Source organism: Sceloporus undulatus, chromosome 2 (genome assembly GCF_019175285.1).
Source record: "Sceloporus undulatus isolate JIND9_A2432 ecotype Alabama chromosome 2, SceUnd_v1.1, whole genome shotgun sequence".
NCBI classification, from domain to species: domain Eukaryota; kingdom Metazoa; phylum Chordata; class Lepidosauria; order Squamata; family Phrynosomatidae; genus Sceloporus; species Sceloporus undulatus.
The window spans coordinates 305,071,702-305,094,494 of NC_056523.1; the positions used below are offsets into that span (position 1 = coordinate 305,071,702).

General features: G+C 42.3%; 1 protein-coding gene across 2 annotated transcripts in view; it reads left to right on the forward strand.

Moving 5' to 3' along the window:
* Window positions 1-1,902: 1,902 nt before the first annotated feature.
* Window positions 1,903-22,793, forward strand: part of FGF10 (fibroblast growth factor 10) — a 138,332-nt gene continuing 117,441 nt past the window's right edge. For both annotated transcript variants that reach the window (XM_042455140.1, XM_042455141.1), the window contains exons 1-2: window positions 1,903-2,567; window positions 2,775-3,790. In XM_042455140.1, the coding sequence (XP_042311074.1) occupies window positions 3,340-3,790 (451 nt within the window). In that variant the 5' untranslated portion in view covers window positions 1,903-2,567; window positions 2,775-3,339. The remainder of the gene's footprint in view (window positions 2,568-2,774; window positions 3,791-22,793) is intronic.

The window sequence follows — 22,793 nt, forward strand, 5'->3', positions numbered from 1 at the left end:
TGGCTGTTTTTCAATTGCATTCTGTTGATCAGCGTTTTCTTTAAATCACACTTTCCTTCCAAGTAAGCTCAATGTTTACATGAGACAATCCAATTCTTTAAAAAGAGAGAGAAAGAGAGAGAAAAGACTATTTTTCTCTCTATAATATTTTCCTTGAGCAAGGAAAAAAAATGGGTCCTCTTCTTGCATGTTGCAATATTTATTTTAGTCTGGTGAATGCCAATGGATACTTTCTCACTGCAGTTTGTAACCCTCTAACAGTTAACTCTGCAAGGTAATCTGGTAATCCTTAGAAAAACTCCCAAGAAGAGCTAGTCCCTCTCTCTCCTCTTTCTTTAGCAGAGAGGTGGGCATAGATATTGGGCACATCCTACCTTGGAAGCCTGTTAGGTTTTTGGCAAGAACATGGATCATCACAGGAAAAGCCTCTAGTATATCTGTCATGACAGCCCTGGTGGAACATGACAAATGCACTGGGAAGGATGGATAATAACAGCACCTTCTGTGGGAAATAAATCACTAACCTGCATCCTTCAAAAACAATAGATGGCTATGGAAAAATGTGCCTCTTTCTGGTAAAGGAAATTGCATTAATAATCATGAAAAAAGAAAGAAAGAAAAAGGCTGGTTTTATGAGCAAACCTTTGCAATGCCCATAAAAGTGTCCCCTCCTCCTTCCCTCTCTCTCTCTCTTTCCCTCTCTCTTATTTTCTTTTGAAGTCACAGGCGTGATTTGCTAAGTTGAGTAATGTTAGCAATTAGAAATTGACTGTTTCAGGGGACCTTATTCCACCAAGAGTTGGGAGTGATAAATCTTGAGAGGCGCAAAAGGAAGAGTATGCTTTCTAAAAGTGTTGTCGCCCCCCCCCCCCCATCCTTCTTCACCAGGGCTTATTTCAGCAAATGAAGGCCAAAATCATTGATTGATTCATTAAAAGTAAATGGGAAGAGGGAGAGAAAGAGAGATGGTTGGAGGGGGGAAGGAAAGCCTGCCCAGGAGACCTCCATGGAAGTCAAGAGGAGGAGGGGAAGCAAAGGGCAGACACACACACCCAACTGATATGTGCAAATGTCTTTGTGCATTTGTGTGTGTGAGAGAGAGAGATAGGGTATATTCATTTCCCTAACCAGATTATAAACTATACACTTTCTTTTTTATTGTTTTTAAAGACAAACAAAATTATAATAGAACAAAGCATAGAGAAGAGAAGGTTGAGATATGATAGCCCTGCTTAAATATTTGAAGGGATGTCATATTGAGGAGGGAGCAAGCTTGTTTTCTGCTGCTCCAGAGAATAGGACACAGAGCAATGGATACAAGCTCCAGGAAAAGAGATTCCACCTCAACATTAGGAAGAACTTCCTGACTGTAATTGCTGTTTGACAGTGGAATAAGCTGCCTCACAGAGTGGTGGAGTCTCCTTCTTTGGAGGTCTTTAAACAGAGGCTGGATGGCCACCTGTTGGGGATGCTTTGATTGAGAGTTCCTGCATGGCAGAAGGGGCTTGGATGGCCCTTGCCGTCTCTTCCAACTCTAGGATTTTAAGATTCTATTAACAACTCCTGTTGCTCAACTCCTTTCTCACAATACCTCCTCAGTACTTAATACGGTAATTATGTCCTGGATTCTTATAGTAAACCCAGCAGTGACTTCCTAGATATATGGCGTTATAAACTTCTTTTTTATGGTGGTGTTGGGGAGAGACTTGCTTGCCTTATAACCTTCTTCCCAACTCTTCCAGGAGGGAGGAGGAGGAGAGCCAAGAGGCAGCCCAGCAGCCCCAGCGCCAGGTGGCTCTCAACTGCTGGCTGCCGAAAGAAAATAAAATGATCTTTAAAAAAAATACTTTTCTAGAAAACCAGTTTTTTTAAAAAAGGAGAAGGGGAGGAAAGAAAAAAGAAAGGAGGGAGAGGGGCTCCCTGGAGGGGATTGGCTGAGGGAAATGAGTAAAGCATGAGTATCCTGCAAGCCATGCTGGTGGCCAGGAGGAAGAGGAGGAGGAGGGCCTGAGGAGCAATTAGCTGAAGGCTGCTGCTGCTGCTGCTGCTCCAAGGAGAGGGAGCAGGGAGGGGAAGGAGAGGGAGAGGGAGATTGATATAGTTGAGGAAAGGGCCGGTCCTCTTCCCCGGCGAAGTCTCTCCTCTCCTTCCCAGCAGCAGGCAGGCTTCCCGGGGCGAAGGGGTTTCAGATGTCCCAGCGCCGCTGCTTGAGCCCCTGCCAATAAAACTTGACCAGCAGAAGGCAACCAACCAACCCTCTGCAGTTCGCCGCCAGACAGCCTTGCGGAGGGCGGCTTCCAACCTGTTGGCAACCCTGAGGAGAAAGAGAGGGAGAGAGAGAGAGAGGAGGGAAAGAAAGAACGAAAGAAAGAACGAAAGAAAGAAAGAGAGGGGTGGTTGGAGTTTTTTCTTCTTTCTTTCCTTTCCCCCTTTCCCTTCCTCTTGACCCCTTCACACCCCGACCTGAGGGAGGACCAAGAGAGCCCAGCCCGCTTCTTCTTCTGCTGCTGCTGCTGCTGCTGCTTCTGGGACTGAAGAGAACGGCGTCGCCGAGGGAGAAGGAGAAGGTGCCCCAAAGGGAGCCGAAGGGAAGGAGGGCGGGAAGGAGGGGTCCTTTTGGGGCGAAAGGGAAGGTTGGGGCGGGGGCGCCTTGGCCCTTTGGGATTTCTCAGCCCAAAAGGGATGGAGGAGCCGGGTCCTCCTCCTCCTCCTCCGGCTGCAGGCGACGTCCTCTTTACTCACTGTCACTTATCTCTCTTTTTCTTTCTCCGCAGGACGCCTCCTTCTTTGTTTGTTTGTTTGTTTGTTAAGATGGTGCCGACGACCCTGAGGAGGAAAAGGGAGAAATAGAAACCCGCCAAAACAATATATATATACACATATATCTAAAAGACCACCGAGAAAGAAGAGAGAAGGTGTGTCTGAGCGAGAGAGACTGAGAGGGCAATTGGGAGTCGGAGGCAAGTGTGAGGCAAGTGTTGGAGTTTTTCCCTCCCTCAGAGAGAGAGGGAGACTCCTGCCTTGGGAGGACTTCCTCGAAGGGAAAGCCGAAGAAGCCGCTGGAAAAGGCAGGAGCCCGCCTGAAGCGTTGGGAAGGCAGCCGGGGCTTTCTGGAGCGCTTGGCCCCCTGAGGCATGGATGTCGGAGCCCTCCCTTCCAGCCAGAAAGAAGCAAGAGAAGCAGCCTCTTCCTCCTCCTCCTCCTCCTCTTCTTCTTCCTCAGCAGTTCCCCGGGCTTTGAGCAGAGGCGCCCCGGGCCGTCCTTGCCTCGCCCCGGGCTGCCCCCTTCCATTATGTTCCTTTTCATGAGGCATCTCCCAGCGCCCAGAGCTTCAGTACAATGTGCAAATGGAGACTGATACAGGGTGCCTCCGCCTTTGCCCACCTGCCTTCCTCCTCCTCCTCCTCCTCTTCTCCCCGCGGAGGCTGCCTCCTCCTCCTCTGCCTGGCGGCGATGGTGATGATGATGATGATGCCGTGGCCTTCCTCTGCCTTGGCGGTGCCTTGCCCTGAGCGCCGCGGGGCAGAGATGCGGCTCCTCCGGGGCGCCAACGCTTCTTCTTCTGCTGCTGCTGCTGCTTCTTCAGCATCCTCTTCCTCCTCGTCTTCGTCTCCTTCCTCGGCTGCTGTTGCTGCTGCTGCTGCTGCCAGCGCCGGGAGGCACGTGCGGAGCTACGAGCACCTCCGGGGAGACGTCCGCTGGAGGAAGCTCTACTGCTTCAACAAGTATTTCCTCCGGATCGAGAAGAACGGCAACGTCAGCGGCACCAAGAAGGACAACTGCCCTTACAGTAAGTCCCCCTCCGGCGGCGCCTAGCACCCTCACTTTCTCCCTTCTAACCCTTGGGCAAAGGGAAAGCAGAGCAAGGGAGGAGCCCCGGGGACACCGTGCTTTGATGCCCTCTTGCAGCCACTCACTCACAATCCGCAAGGTTGAGCATTCGGCGTCCGTAGAGAGAAATAGCCTGGCCTCTAGGACAGAAGTCCGTCTGGGGAAGTAGCCGGAAGTCTAGGAAAGCGCCTGCTGCCAACTTCTTTCTTTCAGGGAGTCTCAAAGGTGCTGCTGCAAGATCTCTCTACAGACTGATTTTATAGACTGACAGTGGCTGCAATAGCTCTGAGTATTGCAGCAGTTCGCTCACAAACTGCAAGGTTGAGAATTCAATGATATAGCCATGTTAGTCTGTAGAATCAGTATGTAGAGAAATCTTGCAGCGCCTTTGAGACTAACTGAAAGAAAGAAGTTGGCAGCAGGAGCTTTCCTAGATTTCAGTCTGCTTCCTCAGATACATTTGGTGGAGTGGATCTGCGACTTCATTTCCATACTCAAGGGATTTGTAGTTTGTACTGACAGCCTCACATACTAGTGGCATCCATGTATGCCTGGGCCTGGCTTCCACTCCACCGAGTGCATCTGAGGAAGTAGCCTGAAGCCTACAAAACCTCCTGCTGCCAACTTCTTTCTTTCAGTGAGCCTCAAAGGGGCTGCAAGAGCTCTCTGCGGACTGATTCTACAAACCAACACGGCCATAGCTTTGAAGTCTATCAAAAAGTTGCAAGTTCAGTACCAGCCAAGGCTCCAGCTCGACCCAGGCTGGCCTCCTTCCGTAGGTCGCTCAAATGAGTCCCCAGCTTGCTTACACTTTGTAAAAACTGTTCAAGTGCACGGACGAGCGGCATAGAAATGGACTTGCACTCGCTCAAAGGAGGGAAGGTGTGATAACGGCGGAGATAAGTCCACTTGAAATGGGGATAGTTGCACCCTGGAAGGGAAAAAATACTCTGCACGGGCTCAGAGGCTCCCTCTCATACACACATCAAATGAGTCCCCAGCTTGTTGGGGCAATGATCTTACACTGTGTAAAAGGGCTGAAGTGCACCGAAATATACTTGCTATTCCCATACGGAGGGAAGATGTAGTATAATGGGGGAAACTCTACTTGAAATGGGGATGGTTGCACTCTGGAAGGAGAGAAACACTCTGCCCACGCTCAGAGGTGCGCTCTCTCTCTGTCTGTCTCTCTCTCTCTCACACACACACACCTTGGGATGAGGAGAGGAACAGGTTCGTGGGAACGGGCTGAGCCTTGGGGGGAAAGCTCCCTCAAAAAGAAAAGCCCCTTTCTTTGGGGAGAGGATGCTTTGGATGGAGGTGCCAAGGGAGGACTCTCCCTCCCAAAAGGTGGTGGTGGTGGTGATCACCTTTAAAAAGAAAACCTCTTGGAGACTGGGTTTGATTCCTTTTTCCTCCCTCCTCGGGGCCCCGCTTTACAGTGTGTAAGATTTTTGATTGACTGATTGACTGATCGATTGCTTTTCACCTCCTGTCTCCCTGGATGGAAGGGCTTTACGTTTGCTCCAGTTTGCAAGGAGGGAACCGCCTGGGTCTCCCTCCCCATCCAGAGTTAGAAAAGTGAGAAGCTGCACCTCAAGGGAATCCCTCTTTTAAGACTCAGGGATGCTTTGAAAACTGGGCCAGTCTCTCCAAAGATGATCAGGTAGATACACCTTGGCCAGGTATCCCTTGCCCAACCAATTGCATTTTTTAAATTTAAAAGTTATTGCTTCTGCCTCTTAATTTTATTCCACCCAACCCACCATAAATATCCTTAGTTGGACAGCTCACACTTCGGTAGCACTTACTTAGTGTTGCTTGCTTAATATCTAAGGGGACCTTGTGGTACCTTTGGAAACTGAGAAAGTAGCATGAGCTTTCGTAGACTTGCACCTACTTCCTCAGATGCACGCATGGTCCAAAATACACTGCAGAAATAATCCAGTTTGGGGGTGCTTTAACTGCTGGAGAATTTGTTGTGGCACTTGAGCTCTCTCTGACAGAGAAGGCTAAATGTCTCCCGAAACTGCAGTTCCTGGAATTCCCTAGCATTGAGCCAGAGCAGTTAAAGCACTCTCAAATTGGGTTATTTCTGCAGTGTGTTTTGGACTGTGTATCTCAAGCCTATGAGGCTCAAGTCAAGGAAAGCTCATGCTCCCAGCTTCTTTCTTTCAGTTAGTCTCAAAGGTGCTGCAAGATCCCTTTTGCATACTGATTTGACAGACTAACACAGCTATGGCTGTGAATTTCGTCATTTGCTTAGTTTTTGTTGGTTAAGTGTGAGCATCGGTGCACCTTGAAGTCTGCATCTTGAATGCGACTTGTACGTCAAATTCTCTCTCAGCGTGTGCAGTTTTGTGGCATTCTGTCAGGTCTTCCCCCTTCTCCCCTCACCCCTTGTAAGGGTCTCATGTTGCAGTCTTCAGAGAGCCTTGTAAACATCTGGGGCTGCATGGAGTCACCCAGACCTCACACACATCTTTCTGGTCTTACTTTTCCCACCTAAAAAAAAAATCATACACACACGTGCATGGATACATCTGTCTAAATCTGCAGCGTAGTAGATATATATCCGGGGGGGGGGGGGGGAGATATCACGTATAACTCTGTTCCTTGCCTTCACTGGAATAATGTAACTTTCTAGTCATTTTTCTCACCTGCACAATTTCGAGAGAAACAACTGCGGTAAATCACTGCCGGCTTCATCATAATTTTAAGTGACTCCATCCTGCTGAAAATAAATAGCAATTTGAATGGTGCAGCCCTTTTCTACACAAGTATTTGAATAACCTGCTTTATTGCACTGTTAATGTTGATGAGTAGGCTGATCTGTGCAAGAGTGTGTACATGGGCGTGCATGTGAAAATCCAACTTTTTAATATATTACTCCTTTGCACTCTGCACTTTTGCTCATCTTTCAAGAGTCTCAGCTTGGTATCCCTGGGATAGTCACACTATATCATTACAACTATCCCTGGAGTTAATTGGGCCGAGAGATTTACAAGGCAAACAAGGGAGTCTAGTTTGTTTCAGAATTCAGCCAAGATCTGAACATCTCCTGCCCAAAACTCTGTCCACAGTGGTAAATTGGCTGGATCTTATTTTTAAAACATGTATAGCATCTCTCTTGACTCACAAGTAGCACACGGGTTAAGCGCATGCCATCCTTACCACCTGGACTAAAGTACTATAATTAAACTGCTGCACCATATAGTAGTTATAGATGAACGTGGCAGTGCGAGTTTCATCCAAACAAGAGGTGTAGCTAAGGGGAACTTCTTTAAGCAGAGGGCAGTATGCAACTTTGGGAAGTGGGGGCAATGTTATATAATATGAAAGTATCATACCCACCCACCCACCCATTTATTTCAGGGTAATGAGCTAGAGCAATGCTACAAGTCTGGCTTTACCTCTTGCACTTCATTCCCTCTCCCTGTCTCTGTTCATTGGCTTATGTCATGTATTGCATTTGTCAGTTTGTGCTATGGAGGAATATTCATTTGGTTTGTCAAGCCAATATACAATATACCATAACCTACTTCATGCTTCCAAACAAGGTGGTACCAGGAAGGAGTCATATGGTAAAAGGGGTAATCTAGAATAGGAGTGTAGGAAGCTGCCATATATTGAGTCAGACCCTTGGTTGCTCTGGCTTAGTGGGGGCAATTTGGCACTAAAAGCAACTCTCTGGGGTTTCAAACAAGCATCTTTTCCAACCTTGCCTGGACATGCCATGCATCCAGCCTGGGACCTGATAAAGCACAGATAGCTCTGCTACAGAGGTCAAAGCTTCTGAGGATCCATTTGATGGTCAAAGAAGCAACTATATGTTCATTTTTTAACCTACAAGGGGCTTTTTCACACAGAACTTTAGGGCCAGCCTAGTTGTTATATAAAGTGAGGTAGTCCTGAAGTAGAGAATACAGTCCCGTTGCTATTAGTGAAGTCACATTCACAAACAGTTTGTCTGGCCAGCTTCGGTAAATGGAATAGCTGCTGGAGGTACTGTTTTGTATTTTGCTTTGGGCAGTGAAAAATCAAGAGTCAGCCAAGCAAACCTGAGTTTCAATGTATGCTAGCTATGATGTTCACTCAAATGACACTGGATCAGTCATTGTCACTCAGTGTAAACTACTTTAAAGGACTGGTATGTGTGTCTGAGAAAGGGTGGGATGGGCAACTATTTTGAGATCTTTGGATGAAGGGAAAGATACAAATGTAAATGAGGAGAAGGGTACGTTTTATTATAATATACCCACTTTCTAAGGTTGTCTCAAAACATTTTCCTGCCTGAGGTGAAGGACAAGATGGACTCTCCCCATACCACCTTAAAGAAGTCACCTGGAGTGGCAGTTGGATCTTATTTCAACAGTTGGGATACAGCAGTCTTTTCCACATCCCTTGAGGAGACCAGAGTAGCTCAGGGACTGTGGGGAAGACTTCCAGGAACAAGTAGTCTGTCATTCAGCAGAAGGGACTAGGCAGAGGGCTACTGTTTTCCAGTCCACACCACCCAGCATTTGCCACCTGAAGTGATCACATCATGGTAGCGCCAGCCCCTTCCTCTTCTTTCACCACCTCATAGGCAGCTATACTCAGTTGTTTATATCATGATGTTAGGGATTTTCAGGAATGTCAGGTTCAGTGGATGTGCAAGAAAGGAGGAATTGCCTGCCAACTCAGAGTTCTCTCAAATGGCATTGCCTCTGCTCAGGGCTGTTGAAGATTCCTTATTTTGGACATTTCTATATGTATATGTTTCACAGTGACCCTGCAAAACTTGTCTGCTGAGTAAAGGAGAGGGGAGGTTGCCCAGTGCTAATGCCAAGGAGTATGTCTAAATGACAACCTGATTTCTTTCTCATATGTTCACTGAACTGCATTGTGAAATAGTCAGCCCTGACATTAGGCAGTGAGGTGTGCACCTTAAGAAGCTGACTAGGGCTGCCATGAAAAGGGAGAAAATAGTTCATTGTTTCATTTAATTCTGTTGAATTTTTACTGCCAGAAAGGGCAAAAGTACTGATGGGAGCCACCGCCTTAATTACCCAACAAGGTAATTTTGTGCTGTTTGGTTGGTGGAATGGGAGGCATCCAAGCAGCGAAGTGTCTTGGACTATCTTGGAACAGCTTCTCTTTGCTGGGCGATATGTGTGTGGTATGCAAAGCACTGCCAGCACTTCCCTTCTCCTTACTTTGTTTCTTCTGCAGAAGTCACCAAAATACACCCTCAGCACTGCAACTCATTTTCATCTGATATGTGTTGTGTGTACTTTTGAGATGCAAATAATAATAATAATAATAATAATAATAATAATAATACAGAATATTGTGTTCTTGTGTTATGTGCTAAATATGTAAATATATGTGAGCCAATTCTACTGATAGCTTCCATGTTAGTGAGTTTGTTTTAGGTTTTAGTATGAACTTCAAATGAGATATCCAAGGTGCTGAAACTGTTTTGAGAATAAGATTTGGCACTTTGGATAGCAACTTTAGAGTCTGGATCAGATATCGTTCACCACTCCACTGACATGAAATCCATGAGGTACCATTGAAGTCTTCTGAAGTCAGTCTGTTACTTTTATTCATATGAGTCTATGATTCTGTGATATAGCCTCTGCTTCTAACAGGGCTCTTTGTGCACACAGAAATTGCCACTCTTAGGAGCTTGCACTGTTTTTAGCCGTGGAAGATTTTCTCTTTCATAATCTGAAGGTTCTTTCCACTTTTACTGACATTATGCTAGAAGACGCGGAGGAGATTTTCCTTCTCTCTTCTCTCCAAATACTGAAGTGAAGAAATTGAGCTGATAGATGGCACTTTTTTAGACAGGTTTCTTTGCATAATTTGAAACTAAGAAGAAACTTGATTGATCTGATCAAAGACTTATCTGTTAGCTATGGGAAGTTCACAAGGATGAAATTGTGTAAGAGCATCCCCCTGGTGCTATTTCCAGCAGCTGATATAGAGCAGCATGTTGCCTATGGTACTGGAGGGAATATATAGCTATCCTGACTGATGGTTCTAACATCCATGAGTGTCCCTTTTAATGCTGTTCAAGTTGGCTGATGATCATTACTTCTTATCATAAGCAAATTCCACAGTTTAACTGTGTGAAAAACCAATTCCTGTTTCCTCGTCAGAATCTCCCACTATTCCACTTATTTGGATGACCTCTGGAGGCAGAATAACAACTTCTCCCTGTCATTTTCCTCCATATTTTGCATATTTTTCTTTACCTCTCTCACATCTCACTTGCTCCTCTTTTGTTGCTCTTTTCTGTACTTTCCCTTTGTGAAGACTGATGACCAGAACTTTACCCAGTATAACAGAGATGGCTGCACCATAGATTTGTATAAAGGCATTCTGATACTGGCAGTTTTATTTCTGAGCTCTTGATTTTTATTTGATTTTTTATGTCTTTCACAATTCAACATTTTCCACACAATGGCAAGATCCATTTGCCACTTCATCACTACCATCTCAGATCTGACCAGCATACAAGAAGCACCTATTTTGCCCCTATGCCCACTGCAATACTTGCTTACATTAAGTTGTAGTTTCTATTTTTAATGTGCATAAAGTTGGAGTTATTCACAAATGTAAACACCTGTTCATCCATTACATCGAATCATTTTTCAACAAGTCAAAGAATACAGGACCCAATTCAAATGTTTGGAGGATCTGTTCATACATAGCTGAGTCAAAAAATAGTCTTGGCCAAAGTGTGTGTGTGTGTGTGTTTTCAAATCACCCACCAACTTATAGGGACACCATGAATTTCATAGGATTTTCTTAGGCAAGGAACACTCAGAGGTAGTTTTGCTCATTCTTTCCTCTGAAATATAGCCTATTAGGGCAGACTTGCATTATCTTCCAAGATCATATGGGATCTGGTGCCTTTTGAGTAATATGCATGACCAACGGTTTAGATAGCTTTTAAAAGGATTTTCATTCAGATGACAAAAACTGTGATGCCGTGTCAGATTCTGAAGTACAAGTACTCATTAAGGTTGTCCATATCAAACAAAATCATTTCTAGCAGTTTATATCTCCACCAGAGCCATGTCTTATATAAAGTTTCTTCTTGTTGTTGTGTACTGTCAAGTCATTTCCAACTTCAGCAAGGGTTGTTCATAGGGAGGTTGCTTTTACCTTCCTCTGAGGCTGAGTATGTGACTTGTCCAAGGTCACCCAGGTGGCTTCCATGGCTGAATGGGGATTTGAACTGTGTTTTCCATAGTCCTAGGCCAACAGTCAAACCACTACAATGCTGTCTTCCTACTTATGTAATGCTAAAGTACCTTAATTGCCCATATATTGTTGCTGAGGAAAATATCTAAACTGGGAAGCTGGGGTGGGGTCGGAGGCAATGTCATTTTCCCTGTAAATCAAAAAGTCCCAGCACTACAGTCCTGTGAGCTCATTTCCATTATAACTTGATCAACAGTGATTAGCAATGATAGCTTAATAAAACCTCCATGTTCAGTTGCAATATACTGTTGAGTGCCATGTGCTGGGGAGAAATGATGGTATTCTTTTCATGGTTAGCTAATGAGATTTGTTGCTTGCCACCACTTGAAATAATAACCTTGGACTAAGTAGAATTTTTTTGTGTTCCAGCAAGGTTTTTCTTATATTCTTATTCTCCATTGTTGTTCATTTATTATCGACAGGTAAATAGGATGAAGCATCTAGGCAAATCTAGCAGTTAACTTGCTTTTCTCATGCTTGCAATTACTGTCTTCATGAGCATTTGCTATAGATTTTTTTCAAACCTTGGAAAAAATAGATGTTTTGGACTACAACTCCCTGAGTCTTATGTTCCTTTTTTGATGACAACTTCTGTTATTTAGGTATAGTAGGTGTTGTGGAGTGGGATTGTATAAAAAAAAGCCCTAACTTTTCTATTCTGTATCTGGAAAGGAATACAGGATGGGCATTTTTTTACTGACTTTATTTCTCTGTTTTTAAAACATTAACTTGATCCACAGAAATCTCCAGCATGGTGGTAATGTTTTTGTAACACTCCTTAAATCAGGCTACATTCCAATAGTGCATCCTCATCCATGACCTGAAGTCCAATGTGCTAAAAAATTGGACTAGATTATCATGGACATAATCTATGCTCCCTGTTCGGTTTGTGGAATTTAGCTGTTTGCAAATAGTCTTCCATTGCAACGGACAACCTGGGGCTGGCCTTTCTTCAGGAAGCAAAGTTCTTCAGGCATCAGTTACTAAACATTGTTATGGACAGCAGATTGTTGTTTGTTTGTTCTGCCATGGTACTGCTATCTAAATTTTCAGCTTCAGGTGCCAGTTGTCTTGTGTTGGCATTGTGGTTTAGTGTAATGTTAACTGGAAATAAGTTTAAATGTTATGCTACAGGTGCAAGAAGAAATCTGTGCATTGCTGCACATCTCATTTAAAGCTGGGTCTCCTTGCCCACACACGCAGCACTTTGTAGAAAAGGGATAAATGTACTGCTAGAATACAAGCTGTGGCTTTACATGCATAGCGTCTGAGGCTTTAGTTTTAACAAGGCATGGGACATACATAATTCGTCCTTTTCTGGAATCACAATAAAATTGGACTAGATTTTACTGGGCTTTATTTCTGAAAATGGGGCATGGGAGCAGGATAAGAAAAGTACTCCACTGCTGAAGGAGCTTCAACAAGATTCATTTCCGTTACAGATTTTGTTCTATGAAAACTTTATATTAAGCACTAAATAAAGGTTTACTTTGGCAGATGTTTTCCAACTTGATTACACAGAACTATTACCTCAGCCTTTTCCATACTTTTAGGATAATAGGAGTTAGGGTGAATTATGGTGGTTCTGTCAAGAATATGAGACGGCTTGCATAATTTAGTATTGCTGGAGCATATCTGTCACTAGATGTGCGTAGGATGGTTTGGGTTTTGTTTTATTTCCTTTGCAGTTAGGCTTTAGCCCTGAAACTTGACCACTCTGCACCCCTCCTTATTTCAGTGTTACAGCTGTGAAGATCCCTCTAGAAAGCTACTTCTGAAAAGTTGATTTCCAGGAGTGAATAAAACAGCTGTTAAGTACTTTCTTCAGGATCATCATTATCATAAAAAAAGTAATTTTTTAATGAATTATGTCGACCCTAAGGCAAACCAATCATGGGGTTTTCTTGGTATGATTTTTTCAGAGGGGATTTTGGACTTGCCTTCCCCAGTAGGTTTCCATGGCCAAGCAGGGGTTGAAAATATGGTCTCCCAGTTTTCCAGTCTAACACTCAGACCACTACACCATGTTGAAATGGATGTGCTATTTAGTTACATAATGTAATTGTTTCAAATTAATGTTTCAATTACTGGTTGCTTAAGGATTTTTAAACTTGTATACCCCATATTGGGTTAGCTATTTTGCATTAGCTTGTTTTGTAAGCCACTAACAAAATACACCAACATGAACTTGAAAGGTGCTAGGATTTCAAGGCATTGCTCTGATTCTCCATTACATGTGTAACTGTGCTTTTTAAAAAATGTAAGAGCTCCCACCTCTTGGAAAAAGCCACTTTAGTGATGGCAGTTTAGAGTAGAGAATTGGGGTGAATGGAGTTTTCCTCTCTGTTACTTTTCTAGCATAACTATTCCTTCCTAAGCCAGTTCCTTCCCACATATCTTGAGTGAATTCCCGATCAATGTGTGCTTAGAACCTCTAAGGGGAAAAAAAGCAAGGCTGGGGAACTGCAGCGGAGAAATTGTGGTTGAGTAAAATGTTATGCCAGCATATCACACACACACACACATACACAGAGAGAGAGAGAGAGAGTGAGAGAGTTTCCACCCTTCTAGACCAGTGATCCCCAAACTTTTGGGGAATATTGCCTCTTTTGTCTTGGGTGACAACCCTAGTGCCTATCAATGCCTATTTCTTCAAATTAGGTCTACTGTTTTCTACTGTCTTCATATTAGTTCTACTGTTTATTTAGTCAGCCATGCCCATCTCCTCTCTGCTACCGCTGTTGCCTCCTCTTTTCATGTATGAGTTGCTGTTTCCTGGGTGTCTGGGTGCAAAAGGAGCAGTGACTGAGCAGCCAGTTGAATACTAACTGGACAACTGACTGAATAACGACCAATGTGCCTCTCACCAATGCTGGCCTTGTGACAAAGTCACTGCTCAGCTGCTGCTTGACTGGCTGCTCACAAGGGGCCAGGTGCAAAGGGAGAAGCTTCTCCCCAGTGAGGAAGGACTCTCAATTATTCTTCACCAGAGTGCAGCCACTTTCCCATTTTTCTCTCCAGTGGGGAATCTATCTCAACCTGAAAGAAGCATGAGTGGTGAAGAAGAATCAACCCCAAATACTCCTCTCCATCATCCTCAAAGATGTGCTTTCCCCACACAGCTTGAGTTGTCTGCCTCCCAAACATTGTTTCTTCTACCACCTCTTATCTTGACCTGTCCAATAAAAATTTTTAAAAAACAACAAAAAACCAAGAGCACACCTCCAACCTGTGAACTAAGTCCCAGCAAAACTCACTAAGGCCTGTTACAGACTGCCAAAATAAAGCTGCTTCGGGTCTCTTTGGAGGTATGCTATTTAAATGATGCATGGGTCCTAAGAGTCCGGAGGTCACGGCAAAGCCACACCCCATTCCTAAGCACTGGAGTGCAACTTTGGTGCCGCTTCCGGATTCTTAGGATGCATGCATCATTTAAACAGCATACCTCCAAAGAGACCCAAAGCAGCTTTATTTTGGCAGTCTGTAAAAGGCCTAAGCTTAATCAGGGTCCTAAATAGAGAAGCTCCTTTTTGCTGCCACTTTCTCTCTGTCATCATGTGCTTTAACTCTTCATTTCCACCATGGTCCTAAAGGCCACTGGCTCCTCTTGTCTTGAAGGCCCTCCTGCTGCCTCCTTTTCCCTCACCACCTCTGTTTCTCCCTTTTCCCTCACCATCCCTCTGTTGCCTCTTTTCCCCTCACTGCCTCATGGATCTTTTCACTATGCACTTTGGGAATCACTGCTTTAGACCATCTCTCCCCTGAATTTGCATTTAAATTGGGGCACTAATCAAACTTCTTTGGCCCTGGGTACCACATGTTCATGGTAGTTCATACTACTAGAACATGAGCTCATACACAAGTGCACTCACACACTTCTTGGAGGGCATTGTTAGACTGTCATTTCCTTGTTGACTTCAGATTCTGGTAGTGTGTTCATTACCTTTTAGAGTTAAGATTCATCTGCACCCTATGGGCCTTAACATACCACACTGTTATAGCATTATTATTCAACTTTAACTGCCATGGTTCCATCATATGGACTCCTAGGATTTGCAATTTATGGAGGGGCATTTAGAATTCTAAGCCAGAGGTCGTGGGCCTCACTAAACTGCAGATCCCAGAATATCATGAAAGCTGCCATAGTGGTTAAAGTGGCACAATAGCACTAAAACAGTGTAGCACCTTAATCTGCCTTACTTCAAATTCAGAGGAATCTTTGGATGCAACAGGTTTAATTTCACTGAATTTTGAAAGGGGGTGAATATCCACAGTGAATGTGTGAGATGCAGCATTGGATTCCAGTGTTCTGCCATGAGATACTGCAATGCTTTCATCTTTGAGTTGGTTTCTCAAGAACCCCTTCCTCTCTGCTCTGTTAAAGGTATAGATATAAAACACAGCCTGAGTGCAATACAAATGTCGTTTATCTTAAAGTCTGTCCAGTCTTGTGCTTATATTTCTTGAATGCTCTCCTTCAGTCTAGGATTCCTACACGATTTATACAGTACAGTGCTACCTCGGGTTACGAAATTAATTCGTTCCGCCGTTCCGTTCGTAACCCGATAATTTCGCAACCCGAAAAGGCTTTCCGTTAGCGCTGGAAAGCCGCTAGCCGCGCTTTGCGTTTGAATTTCGCGCCAAAATAAATTTCGTAACCCGAAAAAAATATCGTAACCCGGAACAGTTTTTTCCAATCTAACTTTTTCGTATCCCGGAAATTTCGTAACGCAATCATTTCGTATCCCGGGGCACCACTGTACTTGGTGTTTGGATGTTCTCATTATTATTATGGCATTTTTTTGTGTGTGTCCTCTCCCCATAAGTCTTAGGCTGCTGACACACTGCAGAATTAATGCAGTTTGATATTGCTTTAACTGCTGTGGTTCCAGCCATTGGAATCCTGGGATTTGTAGGGATCTCTGACAGAGAAGGGTAAATATCTCACAAAAGTGTGAATCCCAGAATTCCATAGCATAGAGCCATAGCAGATAAAACAGGGCCAAACTATTAATTCTGTAATGTAGATGTAGCCTTAAAAACTTTGTGTTAGAGCCACCCTTAGATTAGATCCATCAAAATCAGTGGAACCAATTAATAATATCTAAATCACCATTGGTTCCATTAGACCTTCTCTAAAGCACTAGTAAGATTGAATTCAGAGTATTACATTAGAAAATTCAATTCAATTTACTGCCTTGCTACAGATTGTAGTAACTTAGATTAAGTTTGCTCTCTGATAAAACCCGACGTTGTACACAAAAATATTTTTATTGTTCTAAAAATCCTCAATAACTATTTTCCTCCCTATAAAATTCCAAATATAGTTCCAATAAAATATAAACAGGGTTTATTTTCTCCCCCATAAACTCCAACAATTTAATCTGTTTCAAGGCAGAGCTTACAGGTAAACCTTTCAATTCTGCTACTCTTCAGAACCATTTTCCAATATTACTCTTGAGTATCCTGGAAGATATATCACACTTATTACAACTGCTTTGTTTTATATTCATCAGAACCTTTGACTAATACATTAATCAATGAATATGGGTATTGTGCAAAATTGCCGCTTGGTAGTTTTATTTTATTTCAACAGCTCCAATCCTAAGAGTCTGATATTAGCTGCTCTCAAAGGGACTGAAAACATCTGTTCAGTTCTATAAAACAAGTGAGATGAAGTCATTCAGAAGTATGACTTTAAGTAAAAATAAAAGTGGAATGAACACTTTTAATGTTCCTTCAAGGACTACCTTTTATATTAAATGATAATTGTTTTTCTTAAAGTAAGTCTTCTTAGTATTACTAGGCTTCACTTTTTAATAAAAGTTACTGCATGCTGTTGACAGATTTTAAAAATGACATCAGGAAAATAGGAATTTATAAATTGCCTTCTAATTGATATTGCTGTTTCCTGGATAGGGAAGTTGTATGCTTTTTATTATACCAGCGACTTTCTAATTTAAGCCTTGGTCATTGTTGGAACTCAGTTACTGAATTTATAGCCAGTGACTTATAACTGTGGGCATTTGGGATTTATGAATGCGGAAAGGATTGTATTCTTTTCTGTCTACATGACACTCTCCGGTTACTCTTTTCTGCATTCCCATAGGGTAGACCCTCCACACACTGAACCATAGCTTCATCATAAATCTATTAAAAAATATACAGTTCTAAGGAGGCTTTGTCTTCATAAATCTGATTTATAACCACCTGCTACAGATGACTCTAAAAACATTTGGTAAGAATCACCTTGACAACCTAAGCAGAATATGGCACTAAGGCCAAAAGACTCTGAGTCTTTCAACAGGTTAATCCTATGTCCCTTACACAGTCTTGGATGGGAATTTTGCTGTATTTAGCTTAGAGAGTAGAATTCTGTGGGGCTGCCTCTACCATTAGTTTCTTCAAAGCAAGCTTCAGTGAGGCAGCTGTCTCAGAGAGCAGATCCCCCTGCCCAACTTTTCCTCCTTCCCATTTTGGAACAAAAAAGGTTTGGGGTGTTTATGTGTATGTTTCCAGTTGTGTGCCAATTTCAAAAGTTATTTTTTACACCTTGAGTTATGCGCAGGACTTTTTGTGGGAAACACCTAAATATGCATGCATTAAAAAAAACTTTGTGCACACCATTAAAAGGGGGAATTAAGCTGTCCAGGAAATATGTAGTTCTCTTTCCATGGGTATTTAGAGTGGGGGTTGGGATAGGTTGTACAAGTGTTAGTAGGACATAGTAATGTGTAGAATGTCCACATAAAGGCCTGAATTAGGAGGAGGAAGTCTCCTAGAAACTTTCTTTCCTTATGATTCTTAGATAGGGTAGCCATATCTTCTACTGTACAGTGGACTGTTTTAAGATGTGCACATCATATTTGATCTGTTAGAGATGTGTGTTTTAAGAGACGTTCATTAATTGTTTTTGCCTCCCATCTTGATCCATGAGGAGAGGTAGGTAAGAAATAATTTTATTTATTTATTTATATTTCAAGGGCTGCAAAAGGGCAGTCTTCTTTTTATGTTCTTTTTTTAGATGAATTTTAAATGGAGTTACAGATCTGTAACTGCTCCATATTCAGTAAGACTACATAGTCACGATTGTGGCATTATTGCCATGATGGTAAATGCTCCCTTAAACATATCTTAACAGGAAGCAGTTGCACTGAGCAACAGAGATTTGTTCAGCTGAAAATTAGGGTACAAGGAGGAGGATGTTTCTGGTCCCCTCCTACCAGCAAATAAGGCCATGACCATCACAAACAGGACCTCTGTCACATACCTTCATGGCAACCTCACTCACTGGTGGGAAGAGGCTGGAAATGTGATTCTCCTTTTGCCCCAATCTGCAGCTGAAGAAATCTCTTACATTCAACATGGCAGTTCACTATCAGATGGGTTTGGTTTTGCATTCATAACAAAGTAGCTGGTGTAAAGTACTGGTGATAGATATAAGTTTTAGTATGAGTTTTTAAATTGTTTTAATAATTTGTGAGTCACACTGGCTGCTCCTAGGCTATGGAATGACCTGCCGGAGGAGATCCACCACATTGCCATCTTAGCAGCCTTCAAAAAGGCCATTAAGACAGATCTTTTCCAGCAGGCCTTTCCAAATTAGCCTCCACTCCCCAAGCACAATAGCATCTTCTCCCTCCTACTATAGAGTTGTTTCCTCTTTTTCCCAGCTCTGTTTATTTTATCATTATAATGTTCTATATTGTAATTTATTTAATTTTGTTTTATAATTTGGAATGGGAGTTTGGGAGGGGGATAAATTTTAATCGGATTTGATATGTAACATATTGTTTTTTCATGTTGTAACCTGCTTTGGTTCCCCGTGAAAAGGCAGGCTATAAATAAATCAGATTATTATTATTATTATTATTATTATTATTATTATTATATGAGAAGACAGGAATCTCTAGAAAAGACAAATAATGCTTGGTAAGATAGAGGGCAGTAGGAAAAGAAGACAACTGCCCCACAGGTGGATAGGCTCAGTCGGGGAGGACATGGCCATGGGCTTATGGGACCTGATTAGGTTGCAGATAAGGCAACTTGGACCCATTCTCAGGGATGAAGAGCGGGGTATAAATAAATAAGTATTATTATTATTATTATTATTATTATTATTATTATTATTAGGGTCAAAGTTGACCTAAAAGTTAATATAAATGAAAAAAATAACGTGTGGTCACTTTCTAGTACACATACAGTTTCATGGGATCTTTATTTTGCTCACTGATACTTAGCACCTGAACAATAAACTACTCAGATGGGAGTCTTGCCTGCTATGATGTCATGCATTATCTTGCTATTTAAATTATAATAATTTGCATCTATATTAATAAGCATATGCATATTTTTATGAAAATCTCTGCCCTCCTTTTCCTTCTCTACATATATGATCATCATGCATTTCCTTTTTGATGATACATAAATGTTCCCCAGCCCCCCTTATTTATCAGCCCTGGTTACCACATGAATACCACATGCATGTTAATACCTAAAGATTACAACATCCGGTGATGACTTGAATATCTGAATGAGTCAGTGAACAGATCAGATGCTAAAAACAATGTCTTTGGGGAGGTTCCAGTAATATATTATGAGCAAGAAGTCTAGGGTTCCTATGTGTATCATATATGCATCACCATCCAGTCCTAATTTGCACAGTTAGTTAATAAATATTTTGGAATAAAGTGTACTCATTCTGAAGTAGTTTGCCTGAGAGACTGCATGCAACTTTCAAGAGTTTTTGAAGCAACCAGTTTAACAAGTCCTGATTAGTTTTCTCATTGACTGTAGTGTTATGTTTGATAAAAACCAATGCCTGTTCCTCTACTCTTTAGAGAACATCACATTTGCAAAAGATATTGTAGTGTTCTTACAAGAGACATGATATGCCCAATTTGCCTCCTTTATTTTATCCTGTCTGATGTTACCCAAAAAAAGGTGGCAGAACTGGGAGCTCCCTACCAACTGTGTCAGTTTCTCTTTTAAATGTAGGGGGGATTTGCTTAGCTCAAAGAGACTAGGTAACTTGAGGATCGTTTCCACCTATGTATACTAGTACTAACTGAGGAGGACTACAGGTATGGATGAATAAGAGAATTTTTTTATTTAGAAGCATCAAACACATGATAGTAATTCAAACAGACATGCTATTTAGAGCTAACCAAAGTGGAGATATAGAAATTGGATAATGTAGGTTTAGGGGTGTAGAAGGGGTGATATTTACCTATCCTTGAGAGGAGGCCACAGAAAGTGGGGTGTGGCTGAGACAGGGTCTGAGGGTGACACAGTGAATGGAAGAATCTCTCTGTGCACATGGAGGCTAGGTTTGGGATTGATATGTATATCTAAGATCCTAGCCTCAACGAAGCAATGAAGGATGGGTGGTCTTTCCAAGAATCGACAGTGGGATTCCAGAATGATTGATAGCTTTAACTTCAGAGTAAGAAAAAAAGTAATTGAATTTAGGACTATCCCAGGGTAGATGGATACGGAAATTGGCTTGGAACATGGCAGGGTATAGGTAGGAAGCACTGGCTTACTGTGTTCACTTTTGTCTCTGGTATGCAGAAAGCTGGGGTAGGAGGAGATGGATTGATCAGCAAACCCATTCAGTTTTTATCTGATTATTACAGTGTGCCCGCATCATACGTGGGTGCCTTTTATGCGGCTTTGAGCTTACACTGAAAGCCATGCAACAAAAATAGAATGGTGCATGCACCCGTGGCACACACATCACACCATGCCACATGCACGAGCCCCATTATTTTCAATGGGGCTCAAGCATTCACGATATTTGGTTTACGTGGGGGGGGGGGGGCAGAACGGGCAAAGGCACACTGTAATTGGGTCCTACATACAGGGACATAGCCAGGATTTTGGGAAGGGGGGGTCCAGACTAAGTGCCACCATTATAATGGGGCTTGGGTGCAGCGGTGTGGTGGCACACACCATTCATTTTATCTAACGGAAGGAGGGGGCGGACCTCAAGGACCCCCCCCCCTTGGCTATGTTCCTGCTACACATGTCCTTCCAATGGGAAATTCGCCTGGTGTTCCAAAGGTCATTGTGACCTCTTAAGAACATGCCTGGCCCCAAATATGGAAATATGGAGACCTCAAATATAACATGGGGTATGCCAGGTATGGTGACATGGATGTGGGGGGAGCAGTTGACATCTTTAATAGTTTCACATTATTCCATCCAGTGCTTGAAAAGTTACTTTTTTAAAAAGTACTTTTTTTTATTTCTGCTATTACAAAATTCCCAACAGCAGTCCACTGCCTTTAACAATACCAAAATAATTTGTAAGTTGTACTGTTACTTATTACTTTGTTTGGCTTTTTTTAAAAAAAAAAACACTTTAGGGTTGATAGGCCTAAAACATGAAAAAGTTTTAAGCAAATGGTTCTAATTATCAGAAATCACCACATAACATTATTACATCCTTTTTAAAATATTACTCTTAAAACTTTTAACTGATTATTATATCCTTATTGTATCCTTTTTTTAAAAAAAAAATCATTCCACTCACAGTACTTTTCCCTTGTGACTTTCTTTAGTCTTCATTGTCCTACTGCACAGAGTAACTCATTACAGGTTAATTATGCCTCTTATAACACTACAGATGGAATCCTGTTGGTGCTTTATGTTAGTATAATTCTTCATAACAGTGGAGTAAGGCACTTTGGGAATACTGCATATTGGCGATGAGGGAATTGCAGAGAAAGCTGTCTGCAGTACAGTATTAAAGAAAGTTTTCCTGACATCTTCTGCAACTCAAGAGCCACCAGGACAGTGTGCTTTCCCAGCAGACATGGCTTTTGCTGGCATCCTTACCATATACATCACCCATGGTCATTTTATCTCTGGTACTGCTCTGTCACATGTACCACCTACACTGGCATAGTTCTGCCAGCCAACAGGATCACAACTATTATTTTCAAGCTCTGGTTCTTCCAACTGTGTTATGTGTGTCACCTTTGGATTTTCTGTCTGAGGCAATTGAAGTGTGTGTGCGCGTGTGTGTGTATGCGTGCATGCATGCACACACCTTCATGTTGCCTGTTGAGATATGGTGAATCTATGGATTTCATAGGATTTTCTTAGGCAAGGAATACTGGGAGGCTATTTTGCCAGTTTCCCTCCCCTGAAATATAGCCTGTACCTCATGGTATTCATTGGTTGCCTCCCATCCTAACCCATTTCATCCTGCTTAGCTTCCAAGATCAGAAGGGATCTGGTATATTTAGTGTATGTGCATGTTTAAATAAATAAGGAAAGTGGCTCTCTTTTTTAACAAGTGTGAAGAAGCAGGAATGGTCAACATAAATATCTGTTTGGTGTTGTCTGCCTTTGGAATTTTCTCCTGGAAGAAATACCATTGGAACAAACTTTGTTTCCTTTTTGGCAACAAAGTAAAACATTCCTCTTTGCTCAATAATTTAAGATTATAACATTTTATTTTACATTTGATATGTTATATTTTAAAAATTTAATCTCAATTTTGAGGAGTAACTGGTTTCTGCTGCATTGTTTCTGCTTGCTGTTAGAAGAGTTTATATTTTCTAAATTTGTCTTTCACAATGCTCCATACACCAGTCCTTGTAGATGGAAGCCAGTTTATACATTTTTAAAATGATGGTAAAAGAAAGGGAAATGTGTGACAGGGCTTATGCATGTATGATTTATGTAATGAA